Genomic DNA, 18,529 nt, shown 5'->3' with positions numbered 1-18,529 from the left:
CTTTTTTCTGTCAACAAACTATGTTTTTGCTCAAACCAATAATGGCAAAGTGAACTTGGGAGCTTCCCTCTTTGCAGCAGATAATTCTTCCCCTTGGCTCTCTCAGAATGGCAATTTTGCTTTTGGGTTTCGTCAGCTTAGAAACCAAGATCATGATATCCTCTTCTTGCTGTGCATATGGTATGCCAACATACCTGAAAAAACCATAGTTTGGCATGCAAATGGAGAAACAGACCCGATCATGGTGCCGAGGGGATCTAAACTCAACCTCAGTGCCAATCATGGGCTTTTGTTGACTAATCCTCAAGGCCAAGAGCTATGGAAATCAGAGTCCATTGTTGGCGACACTGCCCGTGGTGTCATGAGTGATGAAGGCAACTTCATTATTGAAGATAACAACTCAGAGAAGTTATGGGAAAGCTTTAAGTATCCAACAGATACCGTTTTGCCAAGTCAAGTATTGGACATTGGACAAGTCCTTTCATCTCATCAATCAGAGACTAACTTTGCAGCCTCAAGGAAGATAAGAGACCAAAGTGTGAATGCTTAGAAGGGTACTCTCTAATCAATCCTAATGACAGTTATGGAAGTTGTAAACCAGATTTCATACAAGCCTGCAAAGAAGATGAGCTAATTAGTTCTGGGAAAGATGCTTATGATGTTGTGGAGCTCAGGAATGGTGGTTGGCCTGGATCAGCTGATTACATGAAAATATCATCTTCCACTAGAGAAACCTGCAAAGATTCTTGCTTGAATGACTGTTTATGTGTTGCTGCTGTTCTCAGAGGAGGTACCTGTTCTAAGAAGAGGTTTCCTTTGTCAAATGGGAGAGTGGATAATACTAATCCATCTATTGCTTTCATCAAAATTCACAAGGGTAACTCTACTTTTCCTACTTTATTTGTACCGAAAGTGATCAAGAAAAACCAGAATGGTTTGATCCATGTTATACTAGGAATATTAAGTGGATCTGTATGTGTTAACTTTATGTTACTTGGTGCAATTTGTATGGGGATTTTACTCGCTCGCAAGAAGAAGAGTGAAAGGTCTCCTTCTCCACAAGATGATCCTGCATCGAATTTGCGATGCTATAGCTACAAAGAACTTGAAGAAGCCACAGATGATTTCAAAGATGAACTGGGACATGGATCTTTTGGCATTGTTTACAAAGGCCACCTCATACAAACTAATGCTAGCATTGCCGTGGCTGTGAAAAAATTGAGTTCAATACTAAAAGATGGTGAAAGAGAATTCAAGGCTGAATTGAAATCCATTGGCCAGATACATCACAAGAATCTTGTTCGCCTACTAGGATATTGTAATGATGGACCTAATCGTTTGTTGGTGTACGAGTACTTGAGCAATAACACTCTAGCAAGCTTTTTGTTTGGTGGCATCATAAGGCCTTGTTGGAACCAAAGAAGTGAACTTGCTTTAGGAATTGCAAAAGGGCTCTTATATTTACACGAGGAGTGCAACACTCAGATCATTCACTGTGATATAAAGCCTCAAAACATACTTCTTGATGAGTACAACAATGCCAAGATATCTGATTTCGGTTTGGCCAAACTTTTGATGATTAATCAGAGTCATACACATACAGCCATTAGAGGAACAAAAGGGTATGTTGCACCAGAGTGGTTTAGGAACATGGCCATTACTTCTAAAGTGGATGTGTATAGCTTTGGTGTGGTGTTGCTTGAGATCATTTGTTGTAGAAGAAATGTACTGGATATGGAGACAACTGTGGATGGGAAAGAGATATTGACAGACTGGGCTTATGATTGCTTCAGAGAAGGCTCATTAGATGTTCTGGTAGATTATGAAGTTGAAGCTTTGGAAGATAAGAAGAAGTTGGAGACATATGTGATGGTGTCTATGTGGTGTGTTCAAGAAAATCCATCTCTTAGACCAAATATGAGAAAGGTTGCTCAAATGCTTGAAGGAGTTGTGGAAGTACATGTTCCACCATGCCCAACTCCATACTCCATAACCACTTGAAACCCCTTTGTCTTTTTCAAATCTTTGCTAAATAATGTCTACTAATTGGTAGTTAATTTGTACTAAATAATTGATCATGTCTATGTATTTTCTTATTATTATTATTAAAAGCCTCTAATTTTTAGGATCTAGGACATTTCGCTAGATCAAAAAAAGAAAAAGTGATTTTTTTGCTGATGATTTTTTTTGGCCTTGTGCAATATTACATACAAGCTTGCAATGTTTGTCATGATATAACATTGTACATCATTTAATTATTTAGATGCAAGCTTTAATCTTATAATTTAGAAGTAAAGTTATGGCTTTGCTTGAATATTCATTTATTCTCTCTCTTTCTTAAGCTATAATCTTTGTTATCAAGTATCATGATCACAAACCAATTTATCAAATAAAATTAAGGAAAAATAACAGCTAAAATACTTAAATTTTGTATTTACTTACACAAAGAAACCAAAAAAAAAAAAAATTCACGGTAGAACTACCAAAAAACTCTCCTTTTACTTCCACTCCATAGGTACCAACATTTAAGGTCTTACTTTTGAGTAGAAAATTTATGCTAAAATACTTAAATTCTATACTTACTTTCAGTTAAATACAAAACCATTAAAATAATTAACAAAATCATTTTTTTTCTATTTATAAATCCTATGGTAATTTTAAAAATAAAAGATAATTAAAATATAAAAATATGTAATAACTAATTTAAAAATGAAAATATATTAAAATACTATTTTAATTAGTTTAATAGTAGTACAAGTGTACCATTGCATGAGATGAATTTTTTGTTTTTGTTTTTATTTCTTTGAATTTTGGAGTCAATAGAGCTTGTCTCATTTTAGAAAAGTCAATTGATATTATGTAAAGGTCTAAATTTTATTGGAAAACGTCATATTCATATTAATGAATTTTGATAAGTCATTTCATATTATTAGAATAGTTAACAAGAAAAAATGGGTGATTAAAAGAAGGCATTGAATCGTTACGAAAGCCTACTATCAATGCGATTATGTCATAAAAAAAAAAGTGAAAATTACATATTATATGAGAATTTTAATAAATTGTGCAAAAATATGGCTTTTTTCAAGAAAAGTTAATCTATGACTTTTTTTGTTTTAATTTCACTTTTATGGGTTTAGTTTCCTATATTTTTATATAAAAGTTTGTTTATGCCATATTTTCACTCTTAATCAAGTTTTATGGATTTGATAGGGTGTGTTTGTAATTTGATTATTTTTTTTAGCTTATTTGATTATTATTTTTTATATTAATTTTATATAACTATTTTTATATTAATTTTTTCCATGGTTTTTTTGCAAAAAATTTTTTTTTTTTGTAATATGAATTGTGTTTATTATTATTTTTATTTATTGTAAACATTTTTTTTCTTTTTTTTTTAGGTTGTACGTTTTTTTTTAAAACCTGGGTAAGGTAACCAGTTACTTAATTAATTTTTCAAAGTTATGTAAAAAAAAATCCTACAGCTAGCTTAAATAACATTTATCTAGAGGGGTAACCAGTTACTTGTTTGTGTTTTTTCATATTTATGTAAAAAATAATCTTAGAATTTAAATAACATGTATCAGGAGGGGTAACCAGTTGCAGTGCGATTAGTAACTTACTGCCATAAGAGGGGTAACCAGTTATCATAAGAGGTTGACGAGTCACTCATATTAGAAATGAAAAAAAAAACATCACATTTGAAGGAAAAAAAGAAGAAGAGTAAGTATGATTTAGTAACCTAGGTAACCAGTTACCATATAGAACCCAGAAATATACACACATCAGAATGTGAAGGTAACCAGTTACCTCCTAAAATATACAAACAACCAGTTACCACAGATCTGAAGACAGAAAAAAAAAATCAGATCTGACCACGAACCAACCTCCTCCCTCGCCTCCGACCACCACCAGAAACCCCCATCCCCTACGCGCAAAACCCTACACACAAAAAACGTGTTAGCATCCTTTAAATTTGTAACTTTATTCTGGCCTGTCCTTGCATTTATATGCCATTACTTTGTAAAACTAAGCAACAAACCATATGCATAAAAAGCATCACATTCACATGATTATCATATTACACTCCATAATTTTTTATTTAAGAGTGAAAAAATAGTATTTGCATACATACCCTTACGGCTCGCCAATGATCCAAACATTCCCGGTGCACGTACTTTGATTTGCCCTTGCACTTACAAGGAGCTATAAAGTCCCTACCTGAGAAATAAATACAAACACTAATTACAGTCTAAATAGCTTTACTCCACATATCATCCCTAAAAGAAAGATAGAAAAAAGGACTAAATCCTTTTCTCCACCCTAGGAGCCTCAATTCAACTATTACATAAAAAACAATTTTTTTTTCAAAAGTCACATGAGCTGGTTCAGCTTAGTTGTTTCCGCAGCCAAAGCAGACCCAATAAATTGGCTTAGTTGACTAATTCTTCATCGGCACTATCCAAACAAACCAGCAGCACCAATAAAATTGTATACTACACTTTCCCTTAAATCTTCATCAGCTATTCTTTCAAGCACCAATTATTCCAATTAAGTATCAAATTTCAAAAACACCAAAATGAGAAAGGGAGAGACTTAAAACAAATTGAATAGAAGAAGAGGACAAAGAAAGAATATTTGGCAGCAAAAAGAAAAATCACCATCTGTTTCAAGACAAATTCGGCACTGGATTTGTTCGCCGAGGCCTGCCTCGAGGTCGATCTCGTTGGGATCAGTGATCGGAGAAGGTGGGATGAGAGGCGAGTCGTCGGAGTGGTCCGCCATAAAAGTGCGATGAAGGAGAAGATTAAAAGTAACAGAGAATTGAAAGAAATGGGCTCTCTTTGCTTGAGAACGATGAAGTGGAATGGGATTCTGAAAATGTCAACGTATTTCAATTTCTTTTTTCGTACCAAACGCCATATTGTTAATTACCATAGTACCAAAATGAAAGAGAAGATGGACTTAGCTGAAGGAGTTTTTGTTATGTTAATTACCATAGTACTCCTCCTTTTGCTCATTTGTTTTGATTAATTTTGATTTCCAATATGGGATTAGTTTTCCCATAAACTAAATTTTTCTTAATTAAATTTTCCCATATAAATTAAAGAAAGTTTAACTCCCATATTTTTGCACATTGATGGCTAAAAAGCCATATTTTTGAAAAATTCCCTAAAAAAAAATGGGAATTTACTCGTTTGGTATCCTGTATTTTTGCAAAATATCGTTTTGGTATCATCTATCTTCAATAATGATCATATGGTACTTTGTATTTTAAAATCATACATATTTTGTACCTTATACTTTGATTTGATAAATAAAATTTTGTCAATATGACCAAACTACCATTAGTTATACGTAATTAAGTAATTAAATATAAATTTGGAACTCATATAATTGAGAGCATTTTGATAACATAACATAACTAATATTTTTAACATTCTTGTTTTGTTTACATAGCACAACATAACTAATATTTCAATTACATATCTTACTAAAAAAACTCAATTACATAATATGTTTAATACCCTACTCTCCTGATCATGTATAATTACATAAAAATTACCTAAGTTTTGCAAATAAAAAACTTAAAAGGCTGGTATTTTTAAAAGCAAAAAATTATATAAGCTACTTTTTTTTGCTCTACTGGTGGAGCCATTTTTTGTATTTTGCTGTCTTAGAGACGCACTGTGACCCTTAGAGGTAGGTCACATGGCTTAGGGAGCGAATCCCCAGAGATAGATTTATTAGTCATCTATTTAGAGAGTGAGTTATTAGTCATCTATCTAGAGGTAGGCTTATTAGTCACCTATTCAGAGATTAAGTCATTGCTAATTAGGGTTTGTTACCACGTGTATTTAAAATTTGTATCGGACTTGCTAAATGAGTCATTTGGACTAAAACATGTAAGTAAGCCATTAAAGATTCTGTATTAAAAATCATGATCAACAAATAAACATTTTCATTAAAAGAAAACATCTTTCCATAAGCATTTTACAGCTTCTTTGATGTAACAATAGCATAGGTATGGTGGCCCACCATAAGCAACTTCCCGGAAGTAGCTCATTTATTAGTCAAAGAAATAAACTTCAGCAATGAAACTTAATAAACAAATTCATATAAAAATAATTCAAAGGTATCAGTTTTTGATATGTTACACTAAAACAGTTTTTTGAAAAATCGTGTATTAATTACTTAGCAGCGCCCAACACATTACATAGCCAATTTCTTAAATAACTCTAATTTCTACTAATTTAAGTAAAAATTGAAAATGACAAGCAAAATTTAAAAATGCAAATAATGACTCTTGATCATTCAATGATTTACTTAATATATTATAATACTATATTCTCTACTAATCCATCATTGAAAGAAATAAACATTACTATTGAAACACTTAATAAACACAATGATATAATAATACTTCATAAATATCAATGTTTGTTTCGTTCGACTATAATAGCATTCCACAAATTGAATTATCAATTACTTAGTAGCGTTCAATCCATTACGTAACCAATCTCATAAATAACTACAACTTCTTACCAAAATTACTATAATATCCTCAACTATACAGTGAAATACACATTCAATTTCCTTAATACCTTTATTTTTCACTGCCACCTACTCACACATTTTTCTCTCGATTAACATCACCGCTACAGTGGGACCCACTTGCAAATTAGTGGGACCCACAGGGTGAACTAAGTCTTGCGAGGGACCCAGAAAAAGCCTCTAACTTTCAAATCAAAAATAATATCTTGAATGATTATATTCAAATCCACATGTGCATACAATTGACAACTTGCTCAAAAACATGTCCAAATGTCAAAGTCCACCTGTATGGCCCTAAAAAATTGAGAAAATAAAATTCTATTTTCCACTATAGATATTAGAGGAAATATTCAACTGATCAGTAGTTCTTAGACTTAGAAAGCTTGGAATAGAGTTACTTACGATTCATTTACTAAAGAAGAAGTAGCTATGGCATTGGAAGAGGCTGTTGTTTCGTTTGTGATTGAAAGGCTTGGAGACCTGCTAATTAATGAAGCCAAGTTCTTGTATGGAGTCAAAGGTCAAGTCAAGAATGCAAAGATCAAGCTGCAATGTATGAGGGCTTTCTTAAAAGACGCTGATGCTTCTGTAAGAAATGGTGATGAGAGGGTTTGCCTTTTGGTTGTCCAAATCAGAGAAAATTCTTACACCTTGGAGGATGTTATTGCAACTTACGTCTTCAGAGTGGCTTCTAATAACGAGAGTGTTGGAGCTATCAGACGTGTACTGAAATGGTCAGCTAGCATTATTGATGTCTATAAAGTTGGATCAGAGATTGAGAGGATCTCATCAAACATTGATACTTGGACATCAGAATTAGAAAAATATGGAGTACAGAGATCAATGGAGAAGGCAGCTGAAACTTCTTCAAGTTATGTCCAGGAGCGAAGACAGTTGAGGCAAGCTTATTCTCATGTTGAAGACAACCATGTTGTTGGATTCGACAAAGACATCGAAGAGTTGGTAGCCCTTTTGACTGAACAAAATAACCCTCATAAGCCTTATAAGGTGATCTCTGTGTATGGGATGGGTGGTTTGGGGAAGACCACTCTTGCAAGAAAGGTATATCAACATCCCCAAGTCAGGACTCACTTTGATTGTTGTGCTTGGGCCTCAATATCTCAGCAATGTAATACACGCGCTGTCTTGGAAGGAATTTTATTAGCTTTCACTTCTACAAACAAGGAAAGAAGAGAAGAAATCAGAATCACAAGTAAAGATGAATTAGCCAAGCAGCTTCACAACTTTCAGAAACAGAAGAAATGTCTGGTGCTCCTTGATGATATATGGACCACTAAAACTTGGGATCTTCTAAAATATGCATTCCCTCAAGGAGACACAGATAGCAAGATCTTACTCACCACTCGGAATAAAGATGTAGCTGAGCATGTGGATCGACATGGTTTCATCCATGAACCTCATTTGCTCGATGACAAGGAGAGTTGGGAGCTGTTTCAGAACAAGTACTCCTCTGCTGGAATGGAATCAACGGGTAATATATTTCACTCTTTTTATTTCAATGATCATAATATTCTTTTTGAATTTGGTAATACATAGGCTCTGTATATATTGGTAGTGTGTTTAACAGAGAAATGCTTAGTTTTCCAAAAGTTTGATAGGAATATTGTTGCTACCTATTTCGATGATTATATTAGTGCCTCCTTTTATCTATAGAGAAATAACTGGTAGCATTAGTGTGATAACTTTTTTCTTAATTGAGAGTATTCATTTGTCTTACTACCCCATTTTATTTATGCATGGTTGTCGTGATGACAATCTTGCAGTATATAAGCCTCTATACATGCCCCAAGTTAGCTCCATCAATTTAATTATAATTCTTTTTGTGCATTTTCACTGGATATATAGATTCAAACTCGGATGATAATGAAAGGAAGAAAGATCTAGCGGTTGAGATGCTTAAAAAGTGCGCTGGTTTGCCATTAGCCATCATCGTGCTCGCTGGGCTTCTGTCTAAGAAGCACACCATATATGAGTGGGAGCAGATGAAAAGAAACATTGTGCGCTGCATAGGTCAAGGTGAACAACATGAAGACTCAAAATACCGTAGTGTTTGGTGGGTGTTAGGTTTGAGTTACAGTGAGTTACCATGTCACTTGAAGCCTTGTTTTTTGTACTTGTCTCGCTACGCTGAAGATGCCACCATAAGAGTAAAAGAGTTATGCCTTGTACTCATAGCAGAAGGTTTTATATCATTAAGAGGAAGTTGTATGGTAACCATGGAGGATGTGGCATATGATTACTTAAGTGAGTTGGTGGAGAGGAGCATGATTCAGGTAAATGAAACGAGTTTAACAGGAAGGATAAAATCATTTGGCATTCATGATCTCATGCGAGACTTGTGCATGTCTAAATCTCGAGATGAAAACTTTCTACATTTTATGGATTTGAGGACAATTGAATCAGTGTCTACTGTCCCGATAACAAATGTACGAAGACTTGCCATTTATTGTGATCGTGAAAGTACTGATAATGATTTTGTTCATATGGTTCGAAATATAGATGGCTCTCTTAGGTACCTTTCTGTACATGAGCGACGCATTGCGTTCGAAGAAGGAGTATTCAGACATGTCTGCAATCGCTTTCTGATGCTTAGAGTTCTGATCATTGATGACATGCCGGATTTTGAACATACCACCACGTTGCCTAAAGAAATTGGAAATCTTATCCACCTAAGGCTATTTATTACGCCTAATAGCCAAATAAAAATGATTCCTTCTTATTTTGGGAATTGGAGATGCCTGCAAACTTTGAGAGTACGGACCGATAGTGATAAAATACCAAATTCAATGTGCAAGTTGGAACAGTTGAGGCATCTATATTTTTTAAATCATTCTACTGGCGTAGGAATTGGTGAATTCTTGAGGTCAACTAAGTCTAGAAATTTATTACAGACATTGGTAGGTATTGGTACCAAGCATCTTGTTCTGAGTGATTTGCTACAGCTGGAGAATCTCAAGAAATTAGCAATTGTTGTGGATGGAAATTTTGACTCATTCTTACACAATCCCCAAACTCTCACATTCACTCGTCTTTTGTCTTTACAATTAAGAGTAACTGCTCTTGATAATGACGTCAAGATAGATATTGTTCCTTTGATTTTAAGCTGTCCTCAAATTTATAAGCTTAAACTGGACTCGCCTATAGTAAGATTACCACAAGTCAACCAATTCTCCCCAAATCTTATCAAGTTAAGATTGTTTTGTCTGAGACTTGAGGAGGTTTCAATCGACTTGAATCTCTTGAGCTTAGTTTTCTAAAACGATTAAAAGAGTGGAAGGTGGAAGAGAGTGCATTGTCTAGACTTGGGCATTTGCGTATTATGGGATGCAGGGGATTGAGGAGAGTTCCAGATGGATTAAGAAGCATTTCTACACTCAAACATATGGAGATATCATGGATGCCTTGGAAATTCAAAGAAAGGATGGAGGAAGGAGGAGAGGATTTCTATAAAGTCAAGCACGTCCCATCTCGTGTGTTTATCAAGTGTGATACAGGTACATCTCTATCTATCTATCTTGTTCACAAGTTTTGAGCTCATTTGTTCCATTCCTTTCTTCTGTATACATATATATATATATATTTATTGCTTATTTACCCATTTTCTGAAATGGCACTACTATGAATGCAGATTGGGTGTAATGGTATCGTCTATGCACTATACAATCAAATCAACATTTGGAGGATTCGTTTACCAGTGTGTTCAATAAAATCTGGATTGTGTTTTTGTTTGTTTTAATTATGTGTGTATTTTCTCCTCGCAAAACTAGTTGTTGAATAAGTTTGGGCTTATGATTGTTTTAGAGAAGGGTCATTGGATGTTCTTGTGGATTATGGAGTTGATGCTTTAGCTGATAAGGAGAGGCTAGAGATGTATGTAGTGATGGTTTCCATGTACATGTGATGTGTGTTCAGGGGTTCTAACTGAACATTTAATAATAATGCAAACAATATAATAAACTATTGATTATATGTGCTCATGATGAATAAATAAAAATAAAAATAAAATAAAACAACACACATTTACGTGGTTCAGCAATATATATGTGATTATTGCCTACATCCACAGTAGCAAGAATTGTCTTCTTATTATTAATAGAAGATTACAACAAGGGAGCATAGCCCATCATCTTTATCGCTTAAAGAGCTTAGAGAGATTTGTGGTATAGATTGCTCTTCGTATCTTAGGACGTTTATTTTACTGGATGTAGCTAGCCTGTAGTAAATTTGTAACAAGCTAGGTTATGCAAGGTTGGAGGATGCATATATATATATATTTATTTTTGCTGGCTAGATTATGCAAGGTTAGAAATATATACGATCTTATAGTAAGCTAGGCTATGCAAGGTTGGAAATATAAGCAAGTTGGATTATGCAAGGTTGGCAACACATATGAATTTGTAGCAAGCTAGGTTATGCAAGGTTGGAAATATATTGGTAATCGAGTTTGCAGTCAGGCTTGAGCGAGGGTTGGAAATATATCTATATGTGTAAGGGTGAGAAGGCGTGGTGTAGGTTATGATGATCAACCTAGTCTGCTTGAGAAAAGCTGGCTTAGGCTAAGAAGAGCTAGTTTATGGAGAGGCACGCTAATGATGAGTATGGATGCTATCTTCCCTTCTCTCTGTCCCATTGCTTCTGTTAGCCGTCCTTTTATAGGCCAGGGCTGCTTGCTAGAGAAGCTAAAATGTAACTTGCAGGAAAAGGCTAGAATGCAACACGTAGCTTGCAAGAAAAGGTTAAAATGCTACACGTGTTATCTACCAAAGCTTGTCTATTTCTGCAAGCTTCCTTCATGGCATTCTTGTAATAAAGGCTATGTATCATGGACATTCTCATTATTGCACAATTCCCTTTTTAACCCTGTCTATTATTTTACGCTTCAACATTAGCCCCCTTGCATGTGTGAAAATACTCGTAGCATTTTTATACATGCAAAGACTCTTCTTGATAGCTTACGTTTGTCGAGTGTCTCACCACGTTATACCTTGCTAGATGTCCCTAAAAAATTTATCTATAAATAGGACATTGTATTAGTCTTGAATCACATCTTTCAAGCATTTCCCAATTCTTGTTGTGGTCATGTCTTCGGGAAGTAGTCCTTCTCAACCTTCAAACCTTGAATTCACTCATGACTTGAAGGATCTTCCTCCTAATGCCTTATCTTACACCAATGACTTGCGTAGACGTGTTCATTCCTTAGAACGTTCTTTAGCAAACACTAATGATGCTACTCGTGTTAGGGAGTCTGAATGTCGTAACCATTGTCGACAGCTTGATGATTTCAATGATCGCTTAGAAGAAATGTCTTTTCGAATGGTTTCTCTAAAAACTGAGCTTCTCCAAGCTTATGCTACACTTTCTAGGAAAGATTCTGAACTGAGATCCATTCACGCAGAACGTGATAGGGAGATAGAGCTTCTTCGCTCTCAATTTGATAAGGATGTAGAATTTTTGAAGAATGAAGTTCAAGTATGGTTCCGACATTACCTTGATGTGAAGCATCCTGTCTCACTCGTTACTCCTAGCCCTTCTCAGTATTCTCCTATTAACAACATGTTTGAAATCCCCATGTCAGGATTAGATTTTCCTTCGTCTTCTCAGGGTGTTGGTCTTCCTCGCCCTTGAAATTTTTGTTCTGCTTGGAGGCACACATGGCTACGTAGTTTATAACCTTGCATGGGTACTATGCTTATGATAAGCTTCTGACAATCTTTCAGCAAGCTCCTTTGTAATGAGCCTATGCTCTTTTAATATTTATGAATAAAATAATAATGTGCCTCTGAGACTTTGTTCATTTATTTATATATATATATTAAACAAAAGAAAAACTAGTACCCCAAGCATGCTCCACCTATTTTCTTAGGTTATTCGCCTCGATTATAGATTTGTAATCATAACTTAGCAGCCATGCATACTTTTTCCATGTTTTAAATACCTACATATAGTAGTACGCTCATAACAGTATCCTTGTATCTTTTTTTTTTCGTTCCCACAACAGTGCTTCTCCAAATTCTTTCCCTCTTTTGTCTCTCTTTTTTATTATGTCTTCTTCTTCTTCTCCAGGGAAAAATCAACCAACTAATGGGGCCACTATTCCCATTCCTCCAAAAAAAAGACGTTCATGCCATGACCCTAATATGAAATCTCAATATGAGATGCAGGCTGAACTTTTGACTACCAAGAAAGAGCTGGCTATTTTTAAAGGCCATGTGGAGTATTTGTGTTCCTTGGTTACCATCTATCAGAATGATGCTGCTAATTGGCGCAACAAGTTTGTAGATGCAGAGAAGTGGAGAAGCACTCGTATTTCTGAAGACCTTCAGGATATTCTCTCTAAGGATGTTAGAGAGACTTGAAGAACCTAGCTTTTCTTAGCTTTGTTTTTTTTTATTTCCCTTTGTTTTTTTTTTTTAGATCGATCCAACCCACTCGTACTTAGTACCATATTTTGAAATAGACTTGGTCTATTTGGCTTTGAAGAATGGGATTTATGTTTTGGCAAGATGAATGGTGTTTAGCTACTTGTAACAAGGACTGTAGTTCCTTTTTTTTTTCAAATAATATAACAATGTTGTTATGTTTCTCATTCGCTCATTTTTTTTTTTCAATTAATAATAATTTTGAAATACCATATTAATTGATATTGTCAGTAGCATAAGCATACAACCAAGACATTTGGCTGGCTGTATTGTGTGTGTGTTTTTTTTTTATGCATATATAAGCAGCCTGCTTCTTATTTAGGAATGCATTTGGTAGGTTGCATTTTATTTATAGTTTTTTTTTTTTTAGAAATATATAATGTGTAAACAAGATGCCTCCCTTTTTTATATATATATATATATATTCATAGGTTGGGTGAATATATGCATATATATGAGCATGCTATATGTATATATAGCTTGCAACTCTTTTTTTTTTTTAAATATATTCCAACGTAAGTATATATATTTAGTATACAGATATATATAGGTATGTGGACCATACATATGAATTATTTTCAAAATATGAGTATTTTAATACTTTTTTTTTTATTTGTTTCAAAATATGTAGATTTTTTTTTGTTTTTTGTTTGTTTGTTTGTTACGTAACCCTTTTTTTTTTTTTTTTCCTATATATATATGCATATATGAGTCAGTTAGTTAGATATACATATATGAGTCAGTTGGTTAGATATGCATATATGCTTTAATATATATATATATATACATATATGATTTAGTTGCTTTAATATATATATATATATAGAGAGAGAGGAGTCTGACGCAGAGGAAAATGTGGAGTTTGATTATATTAAGAGAACTAAAATATCAAAACATACGTAAGTATTTTTCTCTAATTTGAATACATATATGTTTCATCATATTAATATATTTATATGCTTTAATATATATATATATATATATAGGAGTCGGTTACTTTTTTGTTGGGACGTAATTTTAATTTTTTTTAGATATATTTATATATACATATATATATACTACGTTTATACAGTGACTTTTTTTTTTTTTTTTTTAAATATATATATATATTCATAATATATATATTTATATGATTTCATATGGCTGTGCACATGGAAAAAAAAATCTAAAATGCATATTTTTTTTTTAATATCTACATAAGTTGTATACTTATATACAAGCAAAAAAAAAAATCACATTTTCTTGCTCCTAAAGAAATTCTAGCCTCCCTATTATAAATCTACTTTCTTAGCATTTTTTTTTTTTACAAAAGCACCATGCTTCTTGTTCTTACTTTTCTCTCATAGGGCCACACTCTATTTTAAAGAAAATAAAAAAACTCAGGTATCATTTACTCTCATGTGTATATACATTATATATAAATGTTGCATTTGTGTATATGCATGTATGTGGAAATTTTGTAATTTTTTTTTATGACCTATACACTTATATTATTTTAAGTGCACACATTTATTTTATGCAGCATATGTGCTAGGTATATATGCTTTCAATGATAATGTTTATATATATAGTTAGATGTGTAATAGCACGATATGTATATTTAACGAAACACAATCAATACCTAAATGATGAGATTTTTCATAGTTGGCATGATGAGTATAGGCAAATCTAACTTATATATAGGTGCCCATATGTAAGTATTGTATGTCATGTATCTCGTATGTACATGTGTTATGCAAGATTTAAATATTGCTTATATTATTATTACCTGGGTATGCATCCAAGCTTGAGAATGTCCTATATGTTCTCCATTATATATATATATATATTTTTTTTTTTTGGGACAATCTGTAGATTGTCTCAATTTGTGTAATTTGTGCATGTTGCTCCCTTGATATTTTCATCCTGTTGCTAAGACCTCCTCTATTTGCCTTCTCTTGTGTGTGTTTGTCAGCTTCATGGGTTGCAAAAGGAAAATTTCCTCTTATCATAATAGCGAGGAAAATATGTTACTTTCAGAATCCTCATGCGAATCTCTTCGGAATAAAGTGTTTCCTCATATCTGCGAAGGAAATGGAGTTTACCTTTATCCAGATTCAACAAATAATCGCATAATGCCTAACAATGATACTCCATTACACCGTCATTTCTTGAGGGATGAATTAGACGTTGAATATCGAGCCCGTACAGGGTTATTTGTTAAGTGGAAGGAGTGGAATGCTTCTATTTCCACACGCTTTTATGTTGTTTTGAAATCAGTTAAGATTTTATCTTCCATGTGGTTATCTTCTGGCCTCGAAGTGTATCGCGATGTCCCTAGCTTAAATCAATTGGTATCGCGCTGGTGCCCCACGACCCATACTTTTTTAACGAACTGGGGAGAGTTTTCTATAACGTTGGAAGATGTTTACGCACTTCTTTTCTTGCCCATCTGTGGTACTGCTTCTACCATTGCCCCATCATCAGATGAAGAGAAATCTCTGATGTCGTCCTTGAAGGCGTCTGTTGAATCTCTAAAAAGGAATAAGAAGCAGTTTGACCTTCCTGACTGGGTAAGACACTTTCATAAAGAGGATGGTAGGGATCTTGTAGAGTTGGCAGCAGGCATCGCTTTGTGGCTAAGTAGGTATGTTTTTCATCCAAAAAATTCTAGGACAGTTCACAGTGATGTACTCCCTCTAGCTTGTAAACTTGCATGTGGGCAACAAATCCCTTTAGGTGCTCTCTACCTAGGAACGTTATACCACAACTTAGACTCCCTAGTTCTTGAAATAAATTCAAAGGGTACAAATATGGTTAGTACGGTCGATGCATGCTTCCTTCAAATGTTTATTTGGGAGCGTTTTGCAAAGCTCTCCCCACCGCGTAAGTGTTTGAATAGTGATAACCCTCGTCCTTGGTCATGGGCTCGTTCTCGTCCGAAGAAGTCAGTAAGATTGTGTGACATTATTGACAATGTTTCGGAATTTACCTTTCGTCCATACCTTACCAACACAGACATTTATTTCACTTTGGACATGTACCCTGGAGGCGTGGTATCATTGACGGAAGATGTTCGTTTATCTTTAGATATTTCCCCTGGAGGTATAGGCTTCTGGTTTGCTATATGTCTACCTCGTCACATATTATATCTCCTTGATAATGCTAAATCAGCATCTTGGTCATTTACTGCATATCGTCCTGATCGTGTGGCTAGACAATTTGGTTTTGATCAACATGTCCCTCATCATCGAAAATTGGGGGACTTAGAAAAAGCTAATAATTCATGCCTGTTAAACTACCTCCAGTCTTCAAAACGCTCTCGTACCTTGTTCTGCCTTCCTTGTAAAACAAGGCATGGTGGAGTATCTTCAAAATTTGTTGATTTATGGCTGAAGGAACTCGAGAATCGTTTGTCGGAACATGTCTCAATTCACGCTAATGTCCCTATCCAATCTGCAGGGCTTACTCCTGGCGAGAATATTGGTCTATCATCCATGGACCCTCAAGAAGTAGTGCCTTCAGCGTCCATTGATCTTGGTATATTGGTTGAATAATGCAACATTATTGATTTTAATCACTGTTTCGTGCATTGGCTCACATGCTCACAATATTTCAGGTCGTGACAACTTGGAGGAGGCAACTGGTGAAGATGAGATCAATCGATCCAATACTGTTTTCCCTTATGACATTAGGCCTTCTGAAGTTCAAGGAGCTACTAGATCTGGTACATGTTCATTAACTTGATGTCGCCGATATATGTATATATATATATATGTTTGCTCTTCAGTTTATATATAAATTTGCTTTGTTTGACAGATCTTCCAGATGAGGGAGATACTATGGGCGCAACAGATGTACGTGTCCCTATTCAGGAAGCATTGTCTTCAGGACTTGATGCTCGCTATTATCATGTCTCTTCTGGCTTTGCCAATGGGTCTTTACGGACTGATGTCGTAAGAGCCTTGGCAGGGAATTTAAATGACGCATTTCGGGGTGATCGTCGAAGTACTGAGAGAAGTACTAGAGTTCAATCGAATCTTAATGAGCCACAGATCCTTCTTCCCCCGCACATTAGTGGTGACAATGATAACATCACAACCCAGGTGCGTGCTCTTGATTTATCAGTTCTTGAGTCATGACATATATATATTTATTTGCTCTCCATTTTCTTGTAGGCCACTATGGCCTGTATTACTCCGACCCTTCATTGTAGCTCCAGTGAGGACATCAACGTAGTTGGGACTGTTATGGCGCCTGGTATGTCGACTTTTCCTTCTTACAAATGAGAAAAGTATTCACGTTATCCCTTTGGAGTTTGCTAACAGTTTACCACCTTTATTTTTCAGCTTCTTTTCATACTTCATCGATGGTACGAATCTTTTTATATCCATGCTGCACATATTTATATCTAAAATGCATATAAATTTCCTACTTTGTTCTCTTTCGTAGTCAACAGAGTTCCCGGATTTTACTAGAGCTTTTGGTCCTTTATCTCAACTCCAGACCATTACTTCAAGTAATATAGCACCAAGGACTGATGCTGGCCAAAATATTCAAGAGACATGTTCATCAGTTTCTTTCACCAACCTCCTCACTGCAGACCTTACCGAAGAAGAATCGGGGCAGAGTCTTACTTTAACGGAATTGATGGGCACAGATGCTCTTCGCTTACGCCATCTTGAACCTCAAGCATCACAATTTTATTCACTTTATTCAGCTTTGGACAAAGATTTCGCGCGTCATTTCAAAGACATCTCTTCCTTTAAAAAATTGCACTTTATCTCCTTAGCCTTGATCACACTGCCGTTACTTCAAATGAAACATGAAATTTCCGAAGTCTATTGTTTTCAAATGTTAGAGCAATGGGAGGTAGCGTGCTTATCTCTTCCTTTTAAACCTCTTATATTGAGCAAGCTTGTGGAGTCCTATAGTGAGGCTGTCCGTTCTTCCATCGATCGTCGCCATATAGTTGAGGAACTTGCTAGTGTGCGAGAAGCACGTGATGCCAAGCTCAAGAAGATTGAGCAATTGTCTAAAGAGGTAGAAGAACTAGATGGCAAAGTAGCAATTTTATCGCAACAATACCAAGAACATGGACCTTTTTCGAGCACTTGGTCATATGCTGCTTGATGTCATGCTAGTTTTTTTTCGTATACTCTTATTTGTCAATCTATTCATTTTAAACACACTAATTATTGATAGCTCTTTATATATACCTATTTTTGTTTAATGCCATTGATAGTTTTTTTTTTCTTTTTTTTTTGTGTTTCATGTTTGTATGCATACATATGTGCTAGCAAAAATAAATAAAAAAAATAAAAATAAAAAAAAAATTGTTCTTATGCATATATTTATGTGTACATGCATCTATATATATATAGACGTTTGTATTTTACTTGTCTTGTATGTACACTTTTTACAAGTATGAATGTATGTTTTTTTTTTTATTTGGATACTTGGTAAAAAGACAACCTTGTTTCACATGTTCGTGATAAAAAAAACAAAGTTATGTGAATCACACATTTTATTGCTTGTAGTTAAGATTTTGTATCGTA

At 34.5% G+C, this 18,529-nt stretch overlaps 2 protein-coding genes across 2 annotated transcripts; both read left to right on the top strand.

The window, feature by feature from the left end:
- The first annotated feature begins 269 nt into the window (after positions 1-269).
- On the top strand, positions 270-2,100 carry LOC133789356 (G-type lectin S-receptor-like serine/threonine-protein kinase LECRK4). Its single transcript, XM_062227209.1, has one exon. It carries the CDS (start codon positions 706-708, stop codon positions 1,999-2,001), a length of 1,296 nt encoding a protein of 431 aa, XP_062083193.1. The 5' UTR covers positions 270-705; the 3' UTR covers positions 2,002-2,100.
- A 4,881-nt stretch (positions 2,101-6,981) lies between these two features.
- On the top strand, positions 6,982-10,474 carry LOC133789647 (probable disease resistance RPP8-like protein 2). The gene is made up of 5 exons (XM_062227431.1): positions 6,982-8,044; positions 8,419-9,760; positions 9,904-10,098; positions 10,202-10,267; positions 10,375-10,474. Exons 1-5 carry the CDS (start codon positions 6,982-6,984, stop codon positions 10,472-10,474), a joined length of 2,766 nt encoding a protein of 921 aa, XP_062083415.1.
- Positions 10,475-18,529: the final 8,055 nt, after the last annotated feature.

The sequence above is a fragment of the Humulus lupulus genome, chromosome 7 (assembly GCF_963169125.1).
Source record: "Humulus lupulus chromosome 7, drHumLupu1.1, whole genome shotgun sequence".
Classification (NCBI taxonomy): domain Eukaryota; kingdom Viridiplantae; phylum Streptophyta; class Magnoliopsida; order Rosales; family Cannabaceae; genus Humulus; species Humulus lupulus.
This window is presented reverse-complemented; position numbering and strand designations above follow the sequence as displayed.

Bases quoted from the DNA above. Each gene is read 5' to 3' on its own strand.
- LOC133789647 (XM_062227431.1), top strand. From the start codon at position 6,982: ATGGCATTGGAAGAGGCTGTTGTTTCGTTTGTGATTGAAAGGCTTGGA. The intron at 8,045-8,418 runs GTAATATATTTC...CTGGATATATAG, and splicing joins TGCTGGAATGGAATCAACGG to ATTCAAACTCGGATGATAAT. The intron at 9,761-9,903 runs GTTAAGATTGTT...TATGGGATGCAG, and splicing joins TTCTCCCCAAATCTTATCAA to GGGATTGAGGAGAGTTCCAG.
- LOC133789356 (XM_062227209.1), top strand. From the start codon at position 706: ATGAAAATATCATCTTCCACTAGAGAAACCTGCAAAGATTCTTGCTTG.